The sequence below is a fragment of the Cyrtonyx montezumae genome, unplaced genomic scaffold (genome assembly GCF_038088225.1).
Source record: "Cyrtonyx montezumae isolate F1298 unplaced genomic scaffold, pur_monq_1.0 scaffold_33, whole genome shotgun sequence".
NCBI lineage: Eukaryota > Metazoa > Chordata > Aves > Galliformes > Odontophoridae > Cyrtonyx > Cyrtonyx montezumae.
Window position 1 is genome coordinate 1,717,139 of NW_027072038.1, and position 25,806 is coordinate 1,742,944.

The 25,806-nt window shown below is 47.1% G+C and overlaps 2 protein-coding genes across 2 annotated transcripts; one reads left to right on the forward strand and one right to left on the reverse strand.

Annotated features, from left to right (window-relative positions):
- CDS2 (CDP-diacylglycerol synthase 2) lies at positions 1-19,450 on the reverse strand. The gene is made up of 13 exons (XM_065745153.1): positions 19,384-19,450; positions 9,195-9,343; positions 8,148-8,244; positions 7,917-8,014; positions 7,037-7,176; positions 6,581-6,639; positions 5,760-5,842; positions 4,459-4,546; positions 4,190-4,258; positions 3,310-3,462; positions 2,878-2,997; positions 2,160-2,263; positions 1-1,548 (listed from the first exon to the last, which is right to left on the reverse strand). The coding sequence occupies exons 1-13, from the start codon at positions 19,438-19,440 to the stop codon at positions 1,419-1,421; spliced, it is 1,347 nt and encodes a 448-aa protein (XP_065601225.1). The 5' UTR covers positions 19,441-19,450; the 3' UTR covers positions 1-1,418.
- Positions 19,451-20,098: 648 nt separating this feature from the next.
- PCNA (proliferating cell nuclear antigen) lies at positions 20,099-22,440 on the forward strand. The gene is made up of 6 exons (XM_065745166.1): positions 20,099-20,332; positions 20,879-20,976; positions 21,348-21,415; positions 21,549-21,743; positions 22,052-22,175; positions 22,297-22,440. The coding sequence occupies exons 1-6, from the start codon at positions 20,112-20,114 to the stop codon at positions 22,377-22,379; spliced, it is 789 nt and encodes a 262-aa protein (XP_065601238.1). The 5' UTR covers positions 20,099-20,111; the 3' UTR covers positions 22,380-22,440.
- The last annotated feature ends 3,366 nt before the right edge of the window (positions 22,441-25,806 follow it).

Here is a 25,806-nt window from a genome sequence, read left to right on the forward strand (position 1 = left end):
TAAGATCTAAGTCGGGATATTTTCACTATCTGATCACAAAAAGAAATGAAGTTTTACAATACTTAGGGCTCTCATCTTTAAAATAATTAAAAAGTATGACAAAATAAAGGAAAACACTTCAATAAAACCTCCAACTATTAAGTGCAACCTATTGATGGCAAGATTTAGGTAAGCAAAGCAGGACAAAAGGCTGCAGGCAAATGAACCCAGACTGAAATACAACACAGACCATGGTAAAACTCAGCAGTACAACATCTAGAACTAAAGTAACAAACAGGTGATAGACATGATCCCTGAAAGAAAAATGAAATACCCAAAGGACAGTGCCTGTGGGGTGCTGGAGCCCCAACCTGCACGGTTCAGAAACAAAACCAAGCTGGAAACTGCTCTCCAAATTAGGTAAAATATCCCAGTGTAAGGTTTCCAACCATTAAGAAATGGAGAAAAAACAACAAAACAAACAAACAAACAAAAATCTGGTTTTATGTTTCTTAAAGGTTATTTGAATGTGGGAATACAAACCAGGTTACTTACAAAGTTGTTCTCACTTGGCAGGATTCACTCAATGAAACTTTGATGTCTTTTAAGACCTTTTCACTCCATTTTGAAGCAATCTGAACCTCCCACATTCTCATGAGCAACTACCAGCTTCATCACTCCTTACCCTCAGTTAATTTCCTATTTAATAGGTTAAAAAAGATCTTATTAGCCAAAATATCAGCTAGAAGAGGAGAACGTGGGAAGCACAGGCAGAAACAGCAAGTGACAATAGAGACACATGCCTGACTGGGCAGAGGAAATATTGCTAGATTAGTACAAGGTCCTCTTCCAACTAATTGTGCCTTGTGCTTGCAGTGCAGAATCTCCACGGGGCTGCACACAGGTGTGTGTATGTGACTTTCTGGGAAAATGAACATTCACAGTCACCACTGGAGAAAATTAGGGTCTCCAGAGCTGCCATCACAAACATGGCCTGGCACAGCAACCAAGGGAGCTGCATGGCTTCATCTTCCCCACTGGCTCTTGCAGGCAGAGCCATCTGAAGGGACATTGCTTTGTGTATTCCCTGCATAAAAGCACTCAGAGGAAAAGTTCAGCTCTGCCCATATCTGCATCAACGATTAAGAACTGACTACAAGGACAGTTGCACCCTCTTATTTCACCCAACTCCTTTCAAGCCTTAATTCCTTTCCAGCTACAAACTCAGGTTTGCTCATTTGAACCAAAGCTATATAAATATATTATATATATATATAAAAAAAAACCCAACAAAACAACACAAATGCAAACATTTACCAAGAAAGGAAGAAAAGTTACAGTGAAATGAGGCCTTGTTATTGTCTTAAATAGGGCAAGCCAGGAATTTCTGTGGGGAGGCTTGTCCATTTTCAGTCCTGTTCCAAAACCACCTGGCTTGTCTATGCGTCCTCCAAACCACCTAACACACCCCTCTCAACAAGGTGTGCTTTTAGCGTGTTGAAGATGTGCAGCTGCTGGTCTGGCCTCAAGGTTAAGAACTGCTGGATCAGTTTGCTTGGGTTAGGACCTCTGGAACACAAAAGCATTGTTACCAGTGAATCCCAGGGCTCTGGGAACCCAAATGCCTGTTTGTTCAGATGTTTTACCCAGGGAACCCATTTTAGAGATGGGGAAATGGGTTCAAAAGAGACAGCATGCTGAGCTGTAAACAAAACCAACAACAACCAAACCTAATCTGTTTCAGCAGAGCTGTGGATTTTCTGCTATTAACAGATCCTCCCCCTCTAGAATAAAGTAACTCCTGTAAATTCAGTTCCTCATCTCATTCTGTACAGCTTCTGTGCATGCCTGGGCTTTCTTCTATTTTTGAACATTTGTAGACTGCAACAGAATTTAAATTTTGCTGCTTGATCAGTTCAAGGAAAACCCTGCTCAAGATTCACAGGAATGCAGAAGAGGCATGCAAGAGGATTGGATTAACAGACCTTAGGAAACAGATTATGTTCCCAGCTTGACGTGACTTCTTTGGAAGATGCTTCCCTTTTCAAGCCCCTATTCCTTCTCTTTCCTTGTCTTTTTAGACATTTATCTCACAGGAATATCAACTGTCTCATATTGCAAGCCTGTATGTCACCTGAGTTTGAGTAGGTCCCCAGACTTCACTGAAAAGCAATAAATACCTGATAAAGCTTGCGATGTACACATTGACAAAGGTAGCCATCAGATACTGACAGTCAAAGCGATCCATGATCCCTCCATGGCCTGGGATGGTGTTGGCAAAGTCCTAAGCAAAGCAGAAAGGAGTACATTAAAGTTTCAGGCACCCATTACCTGTACTTATGTAAGTAATATCTACATGCCACGCTCATACCCCTGCTCTAATTCTTCCCAGAAGGCAAGAGTTAGATTGAGAAGAAATTCTGCTTGATCTCTCCCCTGGTTCTAAATGTTTCTCCTTTATGAAGGCCACCAGTGCCTGAGGACATCAAGGCTTAACTCAGATCTGTCACTCCTTTGAGTCAAGGAAGGCCAAGGCTTATCTCCTGCAAATGTCTCCTGCCTTTATCTTAGCCATGCAGAGTCTGTTTGTATCTAAAACCATCAATGCAAGCCTCAGGCTGTAAAACATCCTGACTGGGTCAGGATACTTTATTTATCCAGTTCTGCACCAAAGAATATTGCAGTTGAAATTGTAAGGTCTCTCCCCAAATCCATTTAATTAAAAACAAAAAAAAAAACCCACAAAACTGAATCATGGCCCACTGCTCTATTTGTTACTGAACAAACACTCCCCCATCCCACAGCTCCCACCTTCCACTCCTTGGAGGGACCGTTCAGAGTGGCAGCAACTGTTCAGTCTTTACATCATCTATTGCAAATGACAAAGCATATCCTCACCTTAATTTTGAAGGCTCTCTTAAATCCACTAGCAAAGAAGCCTCCAAATGGCCCAATAAGGGAAGCAAAAGTAGACAGTGCAATGCTGTGGATTTGGAAGGGGTACATCCGGACTGTCTTCTGCAAGGAAAAAGAAACCACAACACGTCTGAGAAGTATTTTCACCAAAAACAGCATTGCTCACTTCTTGCCCATCTTTCTGTCTTAACCAGGCTCTAGGCCAGCTGGTTTTCAAATGCATTCACATCCCACCAGATTTAGAATAGTTGCACTGGGTTTTCAACCCAAAGGGAGCACCACTAAATTCTCCCCTTTTTCTGGATGTACCATCATCCCATGTCACATTCCTATGAATACCACCAAAATAAAGCCCCCATCTCTTCATGTTCCTATCGCAGTAAATAAGACCTCAATAAAGAGAGAGAGTCCTACCCAGCCCACCACGGACTGCAGCACCATGGGAATGTTGTACTCCTGCAGCTGGAACAGCTCTGATGGCTCACAGTCCACTGTGAAGCTGTTGGTGTCATTGTTGAACTCCACTGGACAAGTGAAGCACCGGTACCCAGACATCACATAGGACAGCTTCAAGGGGAGAGAAATAAAGATGCAGTAAGAGAAATTAGGATTAACATCTTCCTGAGCAATGAGGCAGAGGTGCCCTCAAGGGAAAAGGCCACTCAAGGAGACACAAAGAGGAGAGAGCTACCCTGCCAGCTTCACTAAGAGGATTACTTTCCTGAGAACAGTAATTGGCTGAAGACAGAGTAAGTGTTTCTGTTTAGTAATTACATCTGTTCAGCAAGCAACAATCAGAGTCCTTTACAAACCAACTGAGACAGGCTGTGCTATTTGGCTGAGCAGATGGATGCAACCAGACACACAGATCGACACAAAAACAGGTACAAAAATTCCAAGAGCACTGAGCTCCCTGCACAGCCTGTGAAATAATGCATGGCATTTATCCAGCAGCAGCCCCAGATGCTTTGGCTGTACCCACAAAACAGCATCTGTGCAAATGTTTCTCTTCTTTGAGACACAAGAGGTGATGTTTCAAGGACAGCTAATGAAATGAAAGTGTCACAGGGTCTGATGGGAACTAAAAACTTCCTCCAGTGTCCTGCTCCATGAGCAGGATCCACACCCAGCACGTAATGCAACCACAGACCAGTTCAGATCCTGGTCAGCAGGAAAAAGGCAGACTTTCTGAGAAGAGCCAGTAGAGCTTAAAGCTTGTGTGCACTCCCTTAGCCAGAAACCTGTCACCTTACATAGGGAAGCCAAAGAAATAAGCAGCATGACTGCTACTTACCAGTAACCCAAACAAAACGGTGGCAAAAAACCCTCCAATAAAACCCTCCCAGGTCTTCTTTGGAGACAGCTGCCAGAAGGAGAGAAAGAAGGGGACCATTACAAACTGTGCACCTATGCTCACTGCAACGCAGACTGGGACACACACCAAGTTTCGTCTGGAGGCTTTGCTTCAGCCCTCTCAAAAGTCACAAAACTGGAGATCAGGGAACATGGGATTAAGATTTGAAGAAGCTAAAATGCATCCTTTGTTCACTAAAAATGACAAACCTTGATAAGTGGGGTGCGGCCGAAGAAGAACCCAAACATGTATGCCATGATGTCATTGCAGATCACACAGGAAATTGGGACGATGAACCTGCATGGGGGAAGAGCAAAACCATTTCAAGAGCCAAATCAGAGAACTCCAAGGCTCAACAAAGTGGGCACCTGCTGCTTAAAAGGTTTTGCAGGACTATCACATGAATATGTCCCTACCCAGTGCAATCTCAACACATTAGGAGCAATGACTTGAAGCTCTCAGGACAGTCTCAGAGGTTACTCCAGTGCTCTGGACTAAAAAGCATGTTGTGTACCCAGAACAGATCATTTTAAGCACATTTTATTTTGTCACACGTGGCATGCTGTTAGGTAGCTGCCTTCTTTTCCCCCAGAAAGGCTGCACTTCAGCTGCAAGCAGGCTGCTCACAAAGCACTCTGGGCTGAGGAGTGCATGGGAACATGCAATCTTCAGAGCAGCCAAAGTTAGTTCGTGGCACTGCTGGCCTGGGGAAGATGGAGACTGAGAACCACATCCTAAAAAAGGCTTCCCCTCTGCACAGCAGCTGGAGTAAGCTGAGGAAGGCAGCAATCTCCTTTCTTTCACACCGATGCTTTTAACATTATGCTGGCAGCACTGCCCAAAACCAAGTGCTCAGCAACACTCTCCCATCCATTTGCTAGATATGGATGGACAGAGAAGGCACTAAAAAGGCCTAACGCTGCCTGAGATGTCCCTGCACCACAATTTGCAGATGCTTTAATACAGCTTTCTGCACAAACAAGTCTGAAGTACCTGAGGAATTGCTCAATATTTTGTTTTTCTACTCTGAACAAGGAGCACTTCTGTACTTGGTCATTAAGAAAAAAACTTTTACTGTTATTGTTTTAACTCAGTATATGGTTAGAAGGCTCCAGGAAGACCTTACTACGGCCCTAAATGTATATAAAGGGAGCTTTTAAGAAAGATGGGGAAAAACTTTTTACCACGGCCTATAGTGACAGGACAAGGGGCAATTTTTGAACTGAAGAAGAGTAGATTTAGACTAGATGTACGGAAGAAATATTTCACACGATGATTAGACATCAGAACAGGCTGCCCAGAGAACTTATGGGTGCCTTGGGTGTCATTGGAATGTATTTGGAAAGCATTTTGAGCAACTTAATCTAGAGAAAGGTGTCCCTCCCATGGCAGAGGGGTTGGAACTAGATGATCTTTAAGGGTCCCTTCCAACCCAAATCATTCCATGATTCTGTGATAATCTGTATGAGGCTGCAGAAATCAAAGCAACTGAGAACACACAGCAACTCACCATATCATTCCTTCAAACAGGTTGTGAATGATGAGGTGTGACTGGGTAACAACAATTAGCAACGTCACATGGGTCCATCCAAACTGGAAGAGAAGACAGCATGCAGTCCAGCCTGCCTTGAGACACCACTCACGCATCACTGGCAGAAATCAGATGCTGTTAGCTACCTCTCAGACTGAGAACAGCTCATGCACATGTGCTAGCATGCACCTTCACCATGAGAAACACCAAGAGGCATGAAGGACAGGGAACAGCCATCCCTGGTGATTTACGGGCACATTCTTCAGCTCAAGCACAGAGCTGACCTTCACCGGATAGACTTCTGCCAGACCAAGTGCTCTTCAGCCCTCTCCTCTCCCCTACATCTCAATCAGCCTCCTGACTAGCTGAGAAGCAAAAGGCTGATGGATATCCAAGCTATATCAAGCTGATCAAACTGGGAAGCAAAACTAACCACGCTGATGGTCAAACAGGAGCAATGTCTTTGACATCTGGCAAAAGGGAAACATAGCCAGTCAACCCCAGTGGCAATCTGCCCTCACCACAAGAGTCAAACAGCCTTCTGCAGTCATCTCAGCTTGTAGAAAGTTTCTTATGAGCACTCTCCAGTGCAGAGAGAAGAGTATTCATGACTGGAGAGAAATTGCATCAGACTATCTCCCCAAATCTAAAGTCTGCTCACAGTAACTTCCCTTTGAGGCAGCATTACAATGCACAGGCAGCACATAAGCATGTATTTATCTACATAACACTTTCAAGCAGCCTATATTATTCATCATTCTGCCTCCAACTGGAGGCAGTCATTCCCTGTTTAACCTTACCATGTAGAACTGGAGGCGATAGTGCTTCTTCACCAGGCTCAAGACAAACATGCAGAAACCTGGTGAGAGACAGAAAAAGAGTGAATGGAGGAAACACCTCTTCAACAATAAATACATATTTTTTCCCCCCACGAGATGGCACTGTGCATAGCTCCTTAGGTTTTAATGTTCAGTATAGCATTACTATCTGGAAGTCACAAAATAATGTTGCCTACAAATTATACTTGTATAGTTAAAACATCAAACCTAACTGTCTCACAGAGTTTAGGGAGTCTTCTTCTACAGAGCCTCATTTAAGGGATTTGTCACCATGTGGTCCAGTTACAACATCACTGAAGAACAGAGATAATTTGCTACAGATACAGAACTGTACACAGTGCTCAGGGCAAGAGTAGTTCAAGGAGATTTCAGACTTCCAGCCCATACAGGTTTAAAAGTAGAAAATGTGGTCTCTACCTGTTAAGTAGAGGGCGAAAGAAATGAAGCGGTGGTATTTGCTGAGAATTCGTAGGGGCTCCTCCCTCTGAACCAGGGTGAAGAAATAGTCTGTCACAGTCTCACCATAGAAAAAGTAGTTAACACAGAGTAAGAAGTACCTGTGGAGAAGGCAGATGCTCATTAGCTGGACCCTAAAAGGCTCCCAGAGGAACACAGAAAGTGGCTTTGCATTTCCAAAGGTCTTTACATTGCTTTTATACACTGCAAAGAGCCATCATGCTGCAAGTGATGCAGGCAGAACTTTAAATGAAGGTGACATTTCTAAACAGTGAGAAATAAGCTAGCAGCAGCATCACTCAGCTCCACTGTGCAACGGATCCTGATGCTGTTTGGTTTTGGCTTTGGCTTTCTGATGCACAAGGACTGCCTGCCTTTAGGTGGCACTCCTCAACAGGCCTCTGTGAGCTCCTGCATCCTAAAAGCACCACCCACACATCCTAAAAGCACTGCTCCAGCTCTCTCTCCAGCCTTTCTCTGGCAGCCAGAGCTGCTCAGCACAGTTATGTCTCCACTTCCAGCCCTCCTTCACAAACACCTACAAACACCCATCCCACCCAAGCAACCATGTCTGCCACTTAGTGGTGATGATGAATGCTGACCCTTGCACAAATCATGGGATTCAAACACCTCTACTTCATAAACAATGGGATAAACTTTATCAGTACAAGTTCTTCCTAAATAAATCACAATTTAGAAGAGGCTTTTCCCTTACAAGAGCTGCTAACACATTACACTAGTCAAGAAACAGCAATCCCAGGGCCTCTGGTGTGGAGCTACCTGTCTGTAATGAGGTGAAGCTGCACACAAGCACTGGGAGAGGAGTATTCTCCCTACTTACCAGCTGAGTGTCCTGAACCAGGGCAGGTCATACGAGTGATACACATTATAACCAATAGTGATAATCTCGTGGAAACATTTGATCTGGACACACATCACCTGCACAAAGAGATATCAGCAAGATGTAACAGATTTCAACACCTCTTTCTTCAAAAAATGGAAAGACTCCAAAATATGAGGCTCTGAGCTGTCAGCCCCAGCAGGTTTCTTCCCTGCTGCTGTGAACACTTACTATTGTCATTAAGACCAGGGGTCCCAAGTAGATGATGATGAAGAAGAAGGTGATCATTGCCAGAGTGAGGATGCCTCTTACCCACCAATTCTTCCATCTAGGTCGCAGAGAAGAAAAAAAGTTAGAGGAAGCCAGAACAAATTAAGGAAGCAGGACAACACTTCTGCTCTTTGCATATCAAGAGAACATGAAACTGAGCCCAGGAAACCCCAGCTATCTTCTTGGTGCTGCAGAGACCTTTTTCTACTCATTGAAGTCTGGCTGCAACAGCTACAAGGCTTAGTTCAGTCTTCCCTGCTAAGAACATCAGAAAATGTAGAAAACATTAGTCAGGCACAGAGTATCTCGAAAGTTGCTGAAACAGAAAGGCAGGGTATCTGTTCCTGCTCTGCTACAGGTCTCTCACACCTTAGACAAGCTGGGAATCAACACCAAACCCTGCAGTTCTTTTTCCAGAAGCACAGGCTTTGGTACATTGTACCCTTGCTACAGTCCAACAAATGCTGCCCTGAGCACCTCCCAAACTCAGAGTACACCTGGGAGAGATGCTTTCTCTTGTGATATGAATAAGGTCCCCCAGAGCAGCCTGCAGAGGATATTCCCAGCTTCTTCTCAAATCTTGTCCTTACCAGCACATTTTTCCCCACACACTCCTACACAAGTAGGTCACACTAGTGGTTAAAAGCCATTACAGCTGAGTGCTGAGAGATGTCAAATCTGACCACGATGCCTTCTGCTTCACCAAGGCCTCCCTTCATCTGCCAAGACCATGCAGGCAGTGATGCTGCCCTCCTAAAGCACTCCTTGGCCCTGGTCCCACACGGAGCAGCCCTAAGCAATGCACTCTGCTAGCTTTATTACCACCACTTTCTGCTGCCTGTGGTCTTGAGGACACCTTCCTGTTATCATGTGAGGGAGGGAGAGTATAGCACTACCAGGAGCTGCTCGTTCAGCTTCCAGAAGTTATCGACACACTGCCAGGGCTTAGAAAATCACATGGCAAACACAGGGGCTCTGGCAGCAGAGCAGAACAATGCTGAGGGCTACCTTGAGGACAGGTTGGAGAGAGCTCTGTTCAGGACCTCTGGAGTGTCATCTGATGTTGGCACTGGGGGTGATCCTCCAAATTCAGACTTGCTTTCGCTGTCTGATGCGGTCTCTCCATCCAGCTTGTTCTCAGACTCTGATTCCTGCAACTTAAAGAGAGAGATAAGCTTTACTAGGTACAGTGACAACGATGAATTTGGCCCAGAGAAGGAGCTGTGGGTGCCCCATCCTTGGAGGTATCCAAGGCCAGGCTGGATGGAGCCAGAGCAGCCTGAACTGGTGGGGGCAATCAGCCCACACCATGGGGTAGGAGCTCTAAGGTCCCTTCCAATCCCATGACTGTATGAACCAAGAAACTCAGAGCAGTCCTCAGAATGCAGCACCTACTGCCATTCTGCTTCTGCAAACAAGAGAGGAAGAGGACAGGAAAAAAGTCATGAAGAAACAACATTAGGTGTTTTAGGTGATTTGCATTTAGGTGACATTTTACTCTCTGCATCCTCAGCAGTGACTACAGGAAAGGAACTGTTCCCTCTGAACAGTTAAAAACACTTTGTAGTTGATTAAGAAGCATCTCAAAGTACAGCAAGTGCATAAGGGACACGAGCTTGTTAGCAGGAATTTTTACAAGGTCTCTCAATCCCAGGCAGATCTCCAAGAACGCAGCATTGCCCAAATTAGATGGAAAGTAAGGCCTCCAAGTAGACAGGCTCAAGGCTTCCAGACAGACTTTTCAAGTGCTAACTTAATATGTGAGCACTAAAAATAACACCAAGCCCATCTTCAGAAAGCTGAAGAGGAAGAACATGGCTTATCACTCAAGTCCAGCCATCCTCTCCAGACACAGGAGAAACATGTAGAGGAAAGACACAGCTGTCCCTGCCCCCTGTATTACTGCTCCAGAGCTGAGCAAAAAATCCTTTATTTGAGGGTAAACAAATAAAGGTGAGGCAGGGGGTTACTGAAGATCAGTGGGGGAAAAAGGATTACAAGCAACCTCCTTCTCCCTAGCAGTTTTTCCTCCAGCCCAGCTCAGGAATAGAGGACAGATCCAAACAGACACATTTTGCCTCTCAGCAGAGCTTCATCCTGCTACTTGAAGCAAGGAAGGAAAATGCTGATCCCTGGGGAGCAATGAGCAGGTGGAACCCAGTGCATTTGGCCTCTGAATTACTTGATACTCCTGGAAAAAGAAGGGGGGTGGGGAACAGGAGGAAGCCAAGTGCTGGGGGATCTGCAAACAACACAACTTCATCTTTTTGGAATGCTGCAGCACTCTGGACTCTCCCACTGTCAGAAAGCAGAGCCCCCACCAAAATAAATGCTGGGACTGGTTTGCTATATCCAAATCAAGAGAATGTTTGTAGTTCACTGGAGCAGTGAGACTTGAGTGGCATTTCCCTTAGTTAAGGCAGGAAAGGATAATTGCTCCCCAGCTGTAAGGTAGCAGTGGCTGCAGGCCAGGATCTTAGAACAGACAAGGACAGCTACGTGCTGTCAGATGGAGGCAGCTAAAAATACAATGGTGCTTCCGCAGCCATGTGAAGAGCCAGCACTGCACCCATCACATCCCATGATGCCTCTTCTCTTCCTCACCAGGCTCTGCTCTTGCTCCCTCCTATTCCCACAGGCTGGGGACAAAGAGCTAAAACAAACACCTCTGCCAGCACTCAAGAGGGAGTGAAGAAATACCTCTTGGCTTTAGTCAGCTGATTGTTAAAATGATCTGTAAAATCCACTCATCCTATGGATTTCAAGAGAAATTCGGGGCCTTTCAGCTGGGAACGTGGAACAGATCAAATCCACATGGCAGCTGCAAATGGCAAAAAGCAAAAATAATAAACTCCCTGAAGACCACAAGTACAACAGCACAGGTGAGGGGCACTGCTCTTGAGAAGGTTTGGGGAAATCAGTGCGCTGTACTGAGCTGCAGTTTGTGCTTCATGTTACAACACTTTGTGATTTTCCAAGAGAAGAATTCCCTGAACAATTCCCCTCCAAGCAACCTCAGCGACAGAGAAGAGCTTCACCTCCTGCCTGAACAAGATCTGTTTCTCCTCTTGGATTTGGAAGTTACCTTTAGAAATAGAGATCAGAACAGAAAAATGAACACGACATTTCATTTAAATGAGTAAGGAAGTGCTTAGGTACTTAAGAATAACTGCTGTTATCTGTGTAAGCTAAAATCAAAAACTTTAAGCAGAATTTTAATGCAGTCCAAGTATTTATCAAATTGCACAAGTTCTGAACTCACTGGCAATGTGATGAAAGCACTACATGCTGAAATGAGAACACAGATCCAAGCCAGCATCCCTGCATCTTATTCCCAAAGCATTAACATTGCAGGGCTAAGTGCAAGGCAGGCAAATTGTTCCTTGTCTGTGGTGCAGATGATCAAAAGTTTCACAATGTGCTCAGGGACTAAAATAAAGGGAAAGAGCATGGATGCCTTCCTCTCTTCCAGGCCTGGCCAAGAACAGGAAAGATAAAAGCAATTGCATAGCTCAAGGGACAGAGGAATGGGATGCAACATTACCTGTAGGACTCATCCTTGGTGCCTGTCTTACTCAATGCAAGCCTGATGGAGCTAGAAGGAAACATTCCTCCTGGTGGAAACAATCACCAAAGCGATGGATGGCTAACATGCATTTCAGCACCATCATTCTGAAAACAACGAAGCAGGGTTGGAAATCAGCTCCTCTCTCTCCTCAGATCTCTCTTAATGGGGTGCTGAGATTATTATATAGGACATTGTGGCAGATACAGGCTACGGAAAGGACTCAGTAACTGACACTATTTTTGTGCCTTTTATGCAAATTTTAACCATTAGCCTACCAACCACCAACATAAGCAGCTGAGTGAGGTGCTAAATAACTTGTTTAAGGCTGAGAGTGATGCACCATGCCCTGGGCTACTTAATCCAGCCGTGACATTGCCCTGCTACCACCCACCACCATCTTTCTCACCCTCAAAACGAGGGGTAACCACTGGACAGCAATACACCCACAAAGCAAGCAGGAATGCAACCTTGCAGGGATTTGCTGGTGAAAACTTAACCTTGTTACAGAGTTGATGCTTCCACGAAGGCTTTGTGACTGTGAGGAGCAACTCTGGGCTGTGTTAAGCCACAGATTTCAAACACGATGTGCAGTAATGCCAGTACAGCCAGCACTTCAGGGCAGCTGGGTCTGATAGATGGTTTTCTGCCATGTTCCTGATGCCACCTTCGTGCTGTTTTCTCCTATTTCTGCAGCTGAAACAAAAGCTTACAGACTTGTAGTGAGTCCTCACATCTCCTTCCATAACCACTGGACTGTGCTCTCTCCTTGACTCTTCAGCATACCTCTCTGGTGCAGATTTGCTTGGCCAAGCAAGCCCAGCACTCATTCAGCTCATCAACTCAAGGTGCTGAAAGGTTCCTTAAGAAACAGGAGAAAAAGCAACGCAGGAATAAAACGTTTGTGGACAAATATTTTACTACCCTAAGAACTCATGGAGAAATGCATTCTTAGCTTCTCTTTAACAACTTAACTTCTGTAAGCAAGTGATATGAAATGTATGCTCCTGTTTCCAAAGGGCTTTCTCACTGCAGAAGCTGTGAGTGCTCCCTCCTTCCTCCCCCCCAAGTATCCGTGACATGATCTCAGTTGCCATAGAAACAAGTGAGCTATCTCCCTGCCAAACATTTTCTGCCCAGAACTGAGATACAGTTCAGTATTCAGCACTGGTAGATTAAATTAGTTCAAGAAATTCCATTCTTTGTGCACCTTCCTTGAAGCAAAGCATTGCTTTATTTAGACTTTCTGCCAGGCTAACAAAACACAGTGATGGAAAGTGCCAATACACCACTAAAGAAAATAATAAAGTTGCTTTTTGAGGCATTAAAATTGACAGCTAGAACTACAGGGACCAGCTTTATTAAAGCCTCTGCTATTCTCATCCACATTTGCAAGATCAAGGCCAACGTAATTAGTCTGATGGATGCAAACCTAACAGCCTCAGATATGAAAATCTCAGTGTTTTTCAGAAGTGGTTTAATGTCTCATGTCCAGAAAAGCACCTGCTCTGCCCCCAGTCTCCTCTTTCTCACTGTTTTACCTACACAGCAGTGCCCATCTCCAACAGCAGATGCCAAAGATTTCCAGCCTCGAGGTGACACCAAGGCAAAGCCTCCCCTTGGTGCCTGCTGGTCTCATCCCAGAAATGAAACAAAACTCAGTGATGAAGGTCAGCTGATATCTGTGTTGATATGGGACTCCTTTCCCCATCCCCTCAAAAAAATAAAACACTCTCTAGTGGAAAGCACAGAAATTAGGGCATGCTTATACACTGAGATCAGTAGCAGATAACATCACAAAAAGGGTAAATGTTTGTACAGGGGCTGAAAAAACTGAAAACACCCACTGCCATCTCATATTCCCAAAGCCACTCACTTTGTTTTGAACTCAAGCAAGCTCAGCTCGCCAGTGGGATGTGACCAGAGGTATGCATAGCTTGCATTTAGCAGAACAACTGTCTGATAGGAGAACCCGAGCTAAATGTCAGCAAATATGATTGATGCAAAGTTGCACATCCCTGTGACTCATCTGGTTAATCCTCTGCCTGGTCCCCAGCTCAGCACACACTTTGGGCTCTGTACATTCCAGGAAATCAAGAAAGGTAAATGCAGTGAGTTTTGTGTCCTTTAGAGAAGCTACTGTACACAAAAGAGCATAAAAATAGGTTGCTAGTTCTGGCATTCCCCCAGAACTTCCTACTGTTAGGAACACAACCTGCCTCCTCCCTTAAAACACTTGAAGAGATGTTTTGGAGGCTTCAGTGCTGGGTTCTCCTGGCTCTAATTGGCACCCCTCTCCTGTCACAGCATTCCCTGGGCCAGCAGCCTTCACCATCTCTGCAGAGACAGAAACAGGAGTACAGAAACAAATCCCCCAAGTGCCCCTGGGATCCGGTGTCTGAAAGCAGCTACCCCACCTCAGAGCCACGTCTGCACACAAACATTTTGATGTGTTGTTATTTGGAAGAGCTGCAAATGAGAGAGAGAGAACAAACAGCTCTGCAGCAACACGTGCCCTATTTGCATCAGAAGGTTAATACAGGAAAAGTCTATTTTTGGCCTCTGAAATGAGAGCTTGCAATGGCTGATGGCTTCTGACCCTCAATTCCTCTGGAGTTAGATATGTTTTTCCAAGACTCAACCAGAAAAACTTCTTACCAGTCCAGTTAATTTGACTATAAGGTGACACCATCCTCCTGCTCACATTCCTCTATCCATCACTCCTGCTGGATTTCTTTGAGGTAATCAAAGAAAGGACACATACAAGACTCAGCCCAGCGTGTTCAGATGTAATTTCAACAACCTTAAATTAATAGACTTCTGAAGACACAGCTAGCATAATGCTTCAGGCCTGCAACACTACTTGTCCTAAAGGGAAATTACGGTCTTTCTAATCCTGGAAAACACAAATTGGAGAAAATTCACATGAAGGAGATCACCAAGGGGGACACAGACTAACACAGACTGCATGTAGGGCAAAAAACAATACCGGTAGGTAGGATTATCATTTTTCACCCCAAATTTCTGCAGAAGTGTCCTCGTCAATACAAAGGGAAGTGGCAGCATCCTTCCTGTGAAGGAAGGAAACGTGTATTTGCGTCACGGTTTGCATGGAAATCCTACACCTTTGCAAAAGGTGATTTCCTGAGGGATTAGTCTGCTTGTGTTGTCAGCAATGCTCATTAAAAACCAGCAGGAGGATAGAGCAGTTTTCTCACCACAAAAAGTGCAGTATGCAGCTGGTAGATAGGGAAGTTGATCTGTTTAGGGAAGCACACGGCCCCTCCAGGAGGGGAAACACAAGCACCTCATCACAGCTTCCCTCTTTGACCAAGTGCTGAGCTCTGAGCTCAAGCTGAGAGCCAAAGACAGCACAAAAATCCATGCAAAGCCACGGATGTGCCATAGGCTCCCTCCACCACACCAAGGAACAGCAGGGAATGAGGGCAGACTGCTGGGGCAGCGAGAGGGAGCTTGGGAAGAAACTCCCAAATCAGCTGAGAGTGTCCACGCTCACTCAGTCACACACACAGCTCCTTGCAGATGGGAAGGACTCATCCAATCCTTCAAACAGTGAACGTCGTCCCTGGGGAGGGCTCAACTTCTCTGGCATCACCAAACGTGCTAGGAAGAGGGCTGCTTGGAGGAGAGCAAAAAGAAACAGAGAAACGGCACCTGAAGGAAATCAAAGGCAGCCTGGAGTGTTTCCATCGGTTCCAGGGCAGGCCAGAAGCTGGCAGAGGTATCACAATTAACAGCCAGGAATAACGAGCTCTATTAAAAATGCAATCAGTCCAATTTCTCACTAAGAGATAACAAAGCACTCCTTTTGGCAGCCACACATAAAACTGAGCATCAAACAGCGAGGAAGACTGAAATATGTTCTCACATCAGACCTGAGATTGCTCCCATCTACAAAGAATAAATGAGGCTCATGCTTCTGCAGAAGCCAAGCAAAGAGAAGCTCAGTATCAAGCCCAAAATCAAGCCTTTGAGGTGGGTCTTTTTTATACCTTGTACTTCTACATCCCATAGGCAGGAATGGTGACAAAGAGAAGTGTTAGAGCAGTGATTTTTTACCTTCAGTTCTTTGAGAATACCATCGTTGTTGTCACAAACTCCCAACAATTTGGGCACTGCTGTGACCTGAGAAATAAAGGGATTTGAAACTGTCTGAACCTTCATGGCTCCTGCACCACTGTTTCTCTACATCCTGCACCCCATCCTCAGCCAAACACCAAACCCGGAGCTCCTCCAGCACTCCCAGCACTCAGCCCTTCACCCTCAGCACTTCAAAACACTTTTGATCACAAGGGATAGCTTGCAAAACACCTGGAAGTGCAAGAATCGTGAGATTTGGACAGCAGAGCCTTTTATAATATGATAGGGATGCAGCCAGATATGAAGTCATCTCAAAGGTCCACTGCTGAGTTGAGCTATGACAAAAAAAAAGTCCTCTTCATCAAACCTTTTCCTAAGTATCAAACCTTTTGCCCTTGTTCCTTGAGGCCTCACGCCAGCGACACAACACTCCCTGCAGTCACCACTGCTACAAGAAATGAGCATCTCTTTCAGTTGTGGGTGGAACATGGTGTCCAAACACTACCCAGGAAATGCACCTGCATGGAAAAATGCTTCTGCACAGAGAGCCTCTTGCTCTTGCAGCTGCCACCCTCTGAAAAGAGACAGCATTTTCCAGCAAGACACTGACTGCCTGTGACAAAGAGGTGAGTAAACAAAACCACAAGTGACGTAAGGGTGTGAGCTGCAGCCCAGATAAGCCTCCTCTAAATAGCCCTGCCCTCTGGGACAGATGTCCAAGATCTTCTTCTCTGGACTGCAGGCAGCCACCATTGCAACATCCCAGCAAAAGAAGGGGAAAAAAAGAAATGGGAAAAGCCTAGAAATGGGAAAAGCTGTTCTCAAGCTGCTGCTGAAGAGTGATCTTAAAATCCCATTAGTAAAGCAGAAGTGTTTGGGGCTCCATTCACACACCACAAAACAATCTTCTTTTAAACCTCTGCTATTCAGTCTGGAAATTGGAAGATAAAAATGTGATTTCATGAGATGTGCACAACACAGGAGAGAAGGCCCTGACTTCCAGTTTTACATAAAAAATGGGTCTATAGGGCAAAGGAACGAATCTACAAAGTGAATGGGCTTTGTCTGAAACAAGTGCTATTTCTTCTTACTAATCATCTCCCAACAACATTAATGGCAACGGTGAACAGCATTTGTTTGGGCAAGAAGAATGGGCACCAAGCACAAGTTTCTCTGCTTTTTTAACTAGAGAAATCAGATGTGAGTTCACTGATCAAACACACATTGCCTTGTTCCTTTTGAGACGAAGGCTGCCTGCTGCCCAACAGCTTTACATAACTGATTTTCAACTGAAGCAACACGGTTTCAGCCACATGCATTGCTCTGTGTCAAAGGGGAAGACAACATAAAAGCTGTGACACTGCACAAGGGTTATGGGACCAGAAAGTGAAACCACCACCCTCCTTTCCGTTATCAAAATGAAGCAAAGTGAAAACAAGTAGAAAACACAACTTTCCCAGCCTGCTCTTAAAACCAGCCTGGACACTGACAGCTCCTTTTTAACTTGTTTCCATCGATCAGCTGAGAGCTCTTTTCAGCAGACACGTTTCTGTAGAATACAATATGCATTGCTGAATTATTTTCTCTGGCAATGCCAACTGAATGACAAAGCAGAAAAGGGAATCTCCTCTCCTGACAGCGATACCAGCACTGTGCACACAAAGCCCACCAATAAACAGCATGTGAAATTCTGCTGTGTTGGCTTTATATCTGTTATATCCCAGACTCTGCCAGGGATTACCGAGCTCTAAAACACAACAGTTTGATGTCATCGAAGACAAGCTTGCCACAGAAGCATACTGCCACACGAAGTGCAATGCTGCAGTTTCTCTAATAGCAATCTTGCTGTTACCAGGTAACCTCCTACTAGGCTTGCTTTAGCAGTTTTAGGAAATTCTCTGCCTCCTGTAGCTGCTTGCTATTGTTAAGAGATGTCACACTCAGCACCTCGGAGGAGCTGCTCTTCACTAGTTGAAAACACCTTCTTTTTTCCTCCTTGCAACTCATTTAAGCTGAGTAGTATGACACAAATATTACCCTCTCCTAAGGACACTTTGAGTTATCAAGTCCAAGGTAATATTACAGAAGCCCTTTAGGAGGCTCAATGTGTTTAAAAAGTGTACTTGCCTGAAGATAACAGGATTGCACTCAAAATAGCAGCCCTCTGACCTTCCTTAGGAAGGCATCACAAGCAGCTAAAGTAAGATCGCAGCTTGGCTGAGGGAGTTTGTTTGCATACCAGTGAGGCAGCACTGGTACTTGCAGGCTTCTGAGGGACACCTTCCAACTCCCACAGAAGTTCTGGAATAGAAAAGTCCCTGAAGATTTTCTGCCACAGAGGTTAAGTTTTGCTCTGGGCACAGCAACAAAATAAGAGTGGTCTTATGGAGATGTGAACGTTGGACAGCTGCATATAAGAGACAAAAAAAAGCAAAACCTCAGATCTAAATGAAGAAAACCCATTCTTGGTGCTGTCTGTTCCAATACCCACCTTAAGCACATTGGAACAAGCAAGCTCACTCAAACCTGATGGCACAGCAGCTAACAGGTGTTAACCTGACATTCAAGACAGCGTTAAATGAAATATTTTGACTGAACTAGAGTGTTTTGCACGATGATTTCATGCTTCTCCAAATACTTCATGCATCAGCAGAGGAAACACATCGATACGGTGCTGCTAAAGGCAAGGGTCAGGCTGCCCCAAAACACCTGTACTGAGCAGGAAGGCAGCAAAGAACTACTTTTCCCTCCAGATGTGGTTATAATCTGCATGGAGAAACGTTTTATGACTGCTTACTCTTCTTGATCCTTTACACTTGGGTAAGGCAGGTGAGGAAAGCACAGGATCACAGCATGGCTAGGGTTGGAAGGGACCTTAATGGTCATGAAACTGTGAAATGGTTTGGATCTTGCCTTAAAGATCAGAGGACCGTGCGTTTGGCTTGGAAAGGCACTTTAAAGATCAGAGGAACGTGGAATGGGCAGCAAGGGTCCTGGAAGATCACAGAGCCGTGGAATGATGCAAGTTTGAATTGGAAGGGTCCTTAAAGATCACAGAACCATGAAATCACAGCACAGCTGGGCCGGAAAGGACCTGAAAGCCCCACCCCCCACAACGGACTGGGTGCCCCCCACCAGCTCGGGCTGCCCAGGGCCTCATCCACGGCCTCGGGCACCTCCCGGATGGGACAGCACAGCTCCTGAGGGCGATGCCGACTTCCGAGCACCGTGTTTAGGATCGAAGCAGAAGAGATTTCCCTTTCATGGCCGTTCCTCAACAAACCACCACCGTTAAACCCCTGCCAGTTCTGCTGAAGGAAGAGCACCGTGGGCACATCCAACCCGGGATGCTCTACGAAACGCCGCGTCCCCACCGAGCGAGGCAGCGCACATGAGGACCTCCACCCGGCCTGGGCCTCTGCTCTCCATCAGCCGCCTCGGGGACGCCCCCTCAGCCCCCAGAGCCGAGGCCCAGCCCTGCCGCACCCCCCTATCCCTCAGCAGGAGGCTTCGCCCCGCTGCCGCACGCACCTTGTCGTCAGGCTCAGGCTCCCGCTCCCCGCACAGCCTCTGCCGCAGCTCGCTCATACCGACCCACAGCCGCTACTCCGCTCCCCGCACCGCCGCCGCTGCGCGCCCTCGGCCGCCAGGGAGAGGGAGAGGCCCGCGAGCCGCCCGCCAATCACAGCCGCGGAATGGCCGCGGTGGGCGGGGCTAACGCGGCCATGGCCACGCCCATGTGTACCCGGATGTGAGGCGGCCGCCGCTATGAGGGGTGGGCGCCGGTGCGCAGTTGGCGGTGGGGGAGGGAAAACGGCTCTGAGCGCGGGGTGGAAGGAGCGGGTCGGAGAGCGCCGTGCACGGGCACTGCCTGAACCGTAGCGATTTTGTCTCAGAGAGGGGATTCCCGTCGGCGTTGGTTCAGGCGTTTCTATCAGGCCTCACAGGCCCAGCCGCCATCGTTTCACGGCGAGGCGGGCCGGTGCTGTATAACCCATATGGTGATTGGCTCCCATAGGATGAGGGGGCGGGATTAAGGTGGAGAAGCGGCGCCGCAATTGGCTGAAGAGGAGAGCGTCTGTCATGTGAGCGCGGGCAGGGCGTCGCAAAGCGGGAGGGGAGCGTTGCGATTGGCTGCGGCGCCGCGGTGGGCGGGACGTAAGAGGACATATAAGAATGACTTTGGCGGGCTGCAACAGTCGGCGGCCTTGGTGTGGGCTGTGCTGGGTCTGCTGCTCGCTGCTGCTGCTGCCGCCAGGATGTTCGAGGCGCGGCTGGTGCAGGGCTCGGTGCTCAAGCGGGTGCTGGAGGCCCTGAAGGACCTCATCACCGAGGCGTGCTGGGACCTGGGTTCGGGCGGCATCAGCCTGCAGAGCATGGACTCCTCACACGTCTCCCTGGTGCAGCTCACGCTGCGCTCTGAGGGCTTCGACACCTATCGCTGCGACCGCAACATCGCCATGGGCGTCAACCTCAACAGGTAACGGCAGTGGGGCCGCTGAGGGGGAGCGAGCCCTACTGGGGCGGGGGGATATGAGGGGGAAATGCGCCGTGTGAGCCTCGCGGGGCTTTTTAGACTCGGGCCCGCTTCTGGCCCTACCCCCCCCTCGCCCCCTCCCCCTTTCTCCTTGCGGCTCTCGCGCCGTTTTTCGCGGCCCGCGCGGGGCCCGCCGGCAGCTGTGACGTCACTGCCGGCGCTGAGCGCGCGCCACGCTGTGGCGGGAAAGCTTGGCGGGTAAAAGCCATGGCGCTGCCGCCCCTCCCACCCCCGGTGCTCGCTGCACAACCCGTCCCCGCTCCTCTTATATTTGGCGGTGGCATCGCCTCGTTGCCGCTTCGTGCGCTGGCCGGCAGCGAGCTGGAGGGTTTGTACACGTAGAGGGGTGGCATCGCGTGGAAATGATGCGAAACACGCAGCATTTGTGGTTTCTAACAACTCGTTAGGTGTGTTTTAATACTGGTATAGCTAATGAGGAGGGTGTTCACGCTGTTTGTAACCCATACTGGTCTGCCTTTTTTCCCCTAGCATGTCTAAAATACTGAAATGTGCTGGAAATGAAGACATCATTACCCTCAGAGCAGAAGACAATGCAGATACGTTGGCTCTGGTGTTTGAAGCACCAAGTGAGTGGTAATTGTGATTGTTTGCTGCCAGAAAACATAGGCAGCCTTCGTAGCTCAAGCATTGCATGCTGGTTGTGAAGTGTGGTCAGAAACAGGAGGAACTGTGTGATACTTAAACACAAAATGCTTTGGAGGTGTAGATTTAATCTGGCCCACTCTTATTCCTTGTAAGAAAACCCTTCTGAGCTATATGATGTTCACAGGTTCATCTTTGGCAGCTTGATTTCCTCTAACAGCCTCCATAAAGCCCTTTAGGTCACCAAGTCAGGTGAATCTTGTCACAGTTAAGCTGTTATTCTTTATGGGGTGAGAATTTGAACTCAGGATGATAACTCTGGGACACTTGGTCAAATTATGTTTTATTTCTTCAGATCAGGAAAAGGTTTCTGATTACGAGATGAAGCTAATGGACCTTGATGTGGAGCAGCTTGGAATTCCAGTAAGTAGTTGCTTGAATGACTGCATGCCCTCTTAGGACAGCGTGTTTTCTCACATACAAACCTGGAGTTTGAACTTACAGCAAATCTAAAGTCTTACAGCTCCTTGGTATAAGTTTATTGTTTCCTTTCCAGGAACAAGAGTACAGTTGTGTAGTGAAAATGCCTTCTGCTGAATTTGCACGCATCTGTAGAGATCTCAGCCATATTGGTGATGCTGTTGTCATCTCCTGTGCAAAAGATGGTGTGAAATTTTCAGCTAACGGAGAGTTAGGAAATGGAAACATCAAGCTGTCACAGACCAGTAATGTGGACAAAGAGGAAGAAGCTGTAAGTTGGAGGTTAATGGTTACTGTGGTGTCTTCAGTGTTGAGGTTTCTACTAATGTGACTGTTGAGGGCTAAAGGAGATCACTGGATCCAGTATGTCTCTGATTTATAGAGCCAAGTCAGCAAATCTTTGCTGGCACTCTCTTAGCTGTGGGGTTTGGAAGCAGCCCTGCACAGAACGGAGTAGGGATTAGTGCTGGCTGTGCGTGGGCTTTCTGGGTCTGTGAAGCTGAATTATTTAAGAAGCTTTTGGGGGAACTTGTTGCAGCTTGCCTTTCCCAAACATTGAGCTGGCTGATGTTGTTGCAGGTTACAATAGAAATGAATGAGCCAGTCCAGCTCACTTTTGCTCTGAGGTATTTGAACTTTTTCACCAAAGCCACCCCCCTGTCACCTACAGTAACACTCAGCATGTCTGCAGATGTTCCTCTGGGTAAGTAGAAGCACCTCTCCTTGAAGACCTTGTAGAACAACCTGCCTTACCTCTACAAGGAGTGTATTTAATGGTTTTTATGAAGAACTTCCTGAATGTTCTTTACTGTTTGCTTTACCAGTTGTGGAGTACAAGATTGCTGATATGGGACACTTAAAATACTACCTGGCTCCAAAGATTGAAGACCAGCAAGAGGGTTCTTAACTGCACTGGGACTGAGGGGGAGATCTGCTCAGCTCTTGGGGGCACAACCAGCTTGGAGAAGGAGATCTGTTGGTCCTCCACATTACTCGAGATGTCAGTGTGTGAAATAAGCACTGCTCAGAATGTTCTGTAGATATCTCTGTAAATATTTTTCAACTTGCTATTTCTCTACCCTGATGCCGTTGGAAATAGGAATATTTTTTCTGGCCTATTCCTGTACTTGCAGTGATCTTTTAGATTCTGTCTTTAGGTGAAATGCTCCTCTTGAGGTGTGTTAGAGGAGTGCAGTATTTAATTTCAGTAAAGATGGCTCCTGGGGTTTCACCCGTGGAGCTGTAGTTGGCTAGTGTTGCTGTTTAATTATGTCACACATTTATTTTCCTCTTCATTTATTTTTGAAGCTGGTATGTTGACTGAAACATGGAAATAAAAAATAACTTCATGGTTTTATCCTCCTGAAAGTGAGCTGGCCAATCACTGCTTTGTCCAGGGGTGCTGATGGATGGCAGCACCTGTGAGCAAACACTGAAGTGAAGGGGGTTGGTATTGCTTCTTTGAGGCAGTGAGGTTTGTGAAATGGGTTTTCCTTAAAGCGCATTGGCTTTGCAGAGTTCCAGCACGGACTGATCCTGGAGCTGCCACCTGTGCTCTGAATGAAGTCACTGTGTAGACAGATGCTGTGGTGCCATAGGGTCTGAAACTTGGGCTGGAAAGCTGTGCTGCTGCTGGTGTTTCAGTGCTGAGCCATTCCTCAGCAGCTCTGTGTGTGTCCTGGTGCTGTGGTGTCTTTGCTCCACGTGCTGCAGTCACTGCACTGAGAATAATGGATTTAGCACCACGCATGGAGACCTCAGCTTTAAGCATGCTGTGTGGTTTGATGTGTGGTTTCATGCACTCAAAATGAGGGTGGAGAAGCACAGAAGCAGTTGTGTTGGCTTGATGGGTTTATTAAGTACCTGCAGAGTACTGCAGCCGTGTTGGTTGTTCTTCCAGGCAATCTATTTCCCACTGCTTGTCCCCACGGAGATCCTGTGCACAAAATGCCCTGACCCAGCAGCTGTGTAACCCAGTGGTGGAGCAGAAAACCTTCACAAGGTGGCAGTACTGATCAGGCAACCGATTCTGCTGTGTCAGAATGACAGGGCTGCCCCCACTGAAAGCTGCCCCTGCTCGAGGTCGTGGTGGGAGCTCCACACCCCTTGTCCTTCGTGCTACACCAACAGCACTGCATCTTTTTCAGCAGCAAATGTTTGCAGTTTCCTTCTGCAGATAGATCCCTGTTTGGTTTTCACATCTCATGTTGAGCTTCCTCATATCCTGTTTATTGCTTTTTATTTAACCCTGAGTGCAGTGCTGCTCACGTTGGGTTGCTGTGCTCCCCAGTGGGGAATTAAACATCCACAATGATGGAAAGGAGGAGGGTTTCATCTCACTGATGTGCTGTGTTAGCAGCAAGCAGCTTTTTGTGCCATGTCGTGCTGTGGTGGGGTTACAGACCATTTCATCACACACTGATTTAACAATGAGGTTGAGTAGGAAACACCTTTGAGCATCAATGTGTGTGAGCTGTTTGCTTTGGGACTGTGCCCTCTGGGTAAACCCCTGCATCAGCTCACTGAAAATTCACTTTGCCATAAGCATATGCTGGAAAAAACCATCAGCTGTTCCCTCTTAAGAGGGGAGATGTAGTGAAATGCTGTTTCTCTCTGTTGGAGGAGGGAGACTTTTGAGGCTTCTGCCTTTGTGGAGATGTCTGATTTGGGAAGAGGAGGTGGGATACGGATCAGGACCCGTTGCCGTGTTCAGATCTCCGGTTGCCGTGTTCAGATCTCCGTTTTCAGATGGCAGATCAGTGCACGTTTTGTTGACCTAAAGGAGCTGGAACCACGCAACCCCTGCACAGCTTCCTTTGTGCGAGACATCCAGCCCTCCATTTCTGCAGCACAGAGCTTTGCCCGCGCCGTCCCACGGCTCCGTGAGCCCTCCAGCTGCCACCCACCGGCACCAGGCTCAAAATAACCCCGCGGAGCTGAGCCAGCAAAGCTGCTGCCGTGACCTGGAAGGAAACACAGCCGTCAGCGCAATAAACTTCCTGGGTTGGCGTGGCCGGGAAGCGGGGCTGGCAGCGATGGCTCTGAGCGGCTGCGTGAGCCGTAGGTAACTGTGTGCTCGCCGTAACCTCGCGGACCTCTGTGGTTTTTTTTTGGGGGGGGGGGTTGATGGATGCGATGCAGATTTAGCAGCAGGGGATCCATTTCGGGGCTGTTGGGTGCACTGCGTCGGCACTGAGCTCTGAGCAGGGCAGGAAATGACATCCCGCTCCCCTCCCCGCTCCTGGCGTTGAGGGTAGAAATGTGTCTTGCAGAGCTTCGGGGGAGAAATAGGACTTTGGCCTGAAGTGCCACGTTTGCTTGGGCTTGGAACCCCTACTGTGATATCTGAGAGAGCACTGTGTGGTCATCCTTCATAGCGTTAGGGAGGGCAAGCTCAGGGATGAGCTGTGCAAATCAGCAGTAGGAGCTGGGAGGGCACTGGGAATCACCCGAGAGCAGTGGGACAGGGAATATAAACGGGGTAAAATGGGGCCGAGTGGGCATATTTGTTATGTTTTGGATGCACTGTTTTCTTCTGTCTTCTTCCCCTTCTGCACTTCCACCCCATAGGCACATGGGAGTCTCCGAGCACAAATATGGGCACAAATAGGAAAAAAAAAAGGGTGGGTAAGGGGCTGAGGAGGGTTGTTCCTGCCCCATAGGTGGGCGATGCTTCTGCTCTCGGTGGGGATGCATGTTATATATTTTTCTCCTCCATAAAAAGTGAAAAAGTCCATATTGAAGAGGTTGGGAGGGTTTAAGATCAGAGAGAGTTGGGCTTTTGTTAATATTTCTTCAGTTATTTTAAATAAAAGCCACTTTAAAGAGAGGGATTTACCAATACGTGGTGAGCAGGGAGGATTGCAGAAAGAATTATTGTTAGTACTGAGGGACACGAAGGATTTATTTCAGTTCTATTGGAAAGAGTACTTTGAGGAGGTGCTATGCCATGAGATGCCAAATACTGCTGCAGAAGGAGCACCTTTATCGTTGGGGATAATGTGCTCATGGGGTTGGGAGTTGTCATTTCTTTATTATTTCATGCTTTTCCAGAGATTAGAAGTTGTTGAGTTGGTGCAGGGAGTGAAATTGTCCCTCATTTTGGGAAGGCAGTGGGTTCGGGGTGAGCACAGTCAGGGCTGTGTGAGGTCAGACCCACATTCAGTGCCCAGAAGAGGAGAGCTGACTCTGCCCAGCTCCCTGCTCCAACCACCATTGCTGTCACTGCTGGCAGCAAAACCACAGGGCCTGGCTGTGCACAGAGATTACAGGGTGCAGCTCTGCTGCAGCTCCATGAAGTGCAGCACTCAATGCTTCCTCCTTTGCAGCTGGAT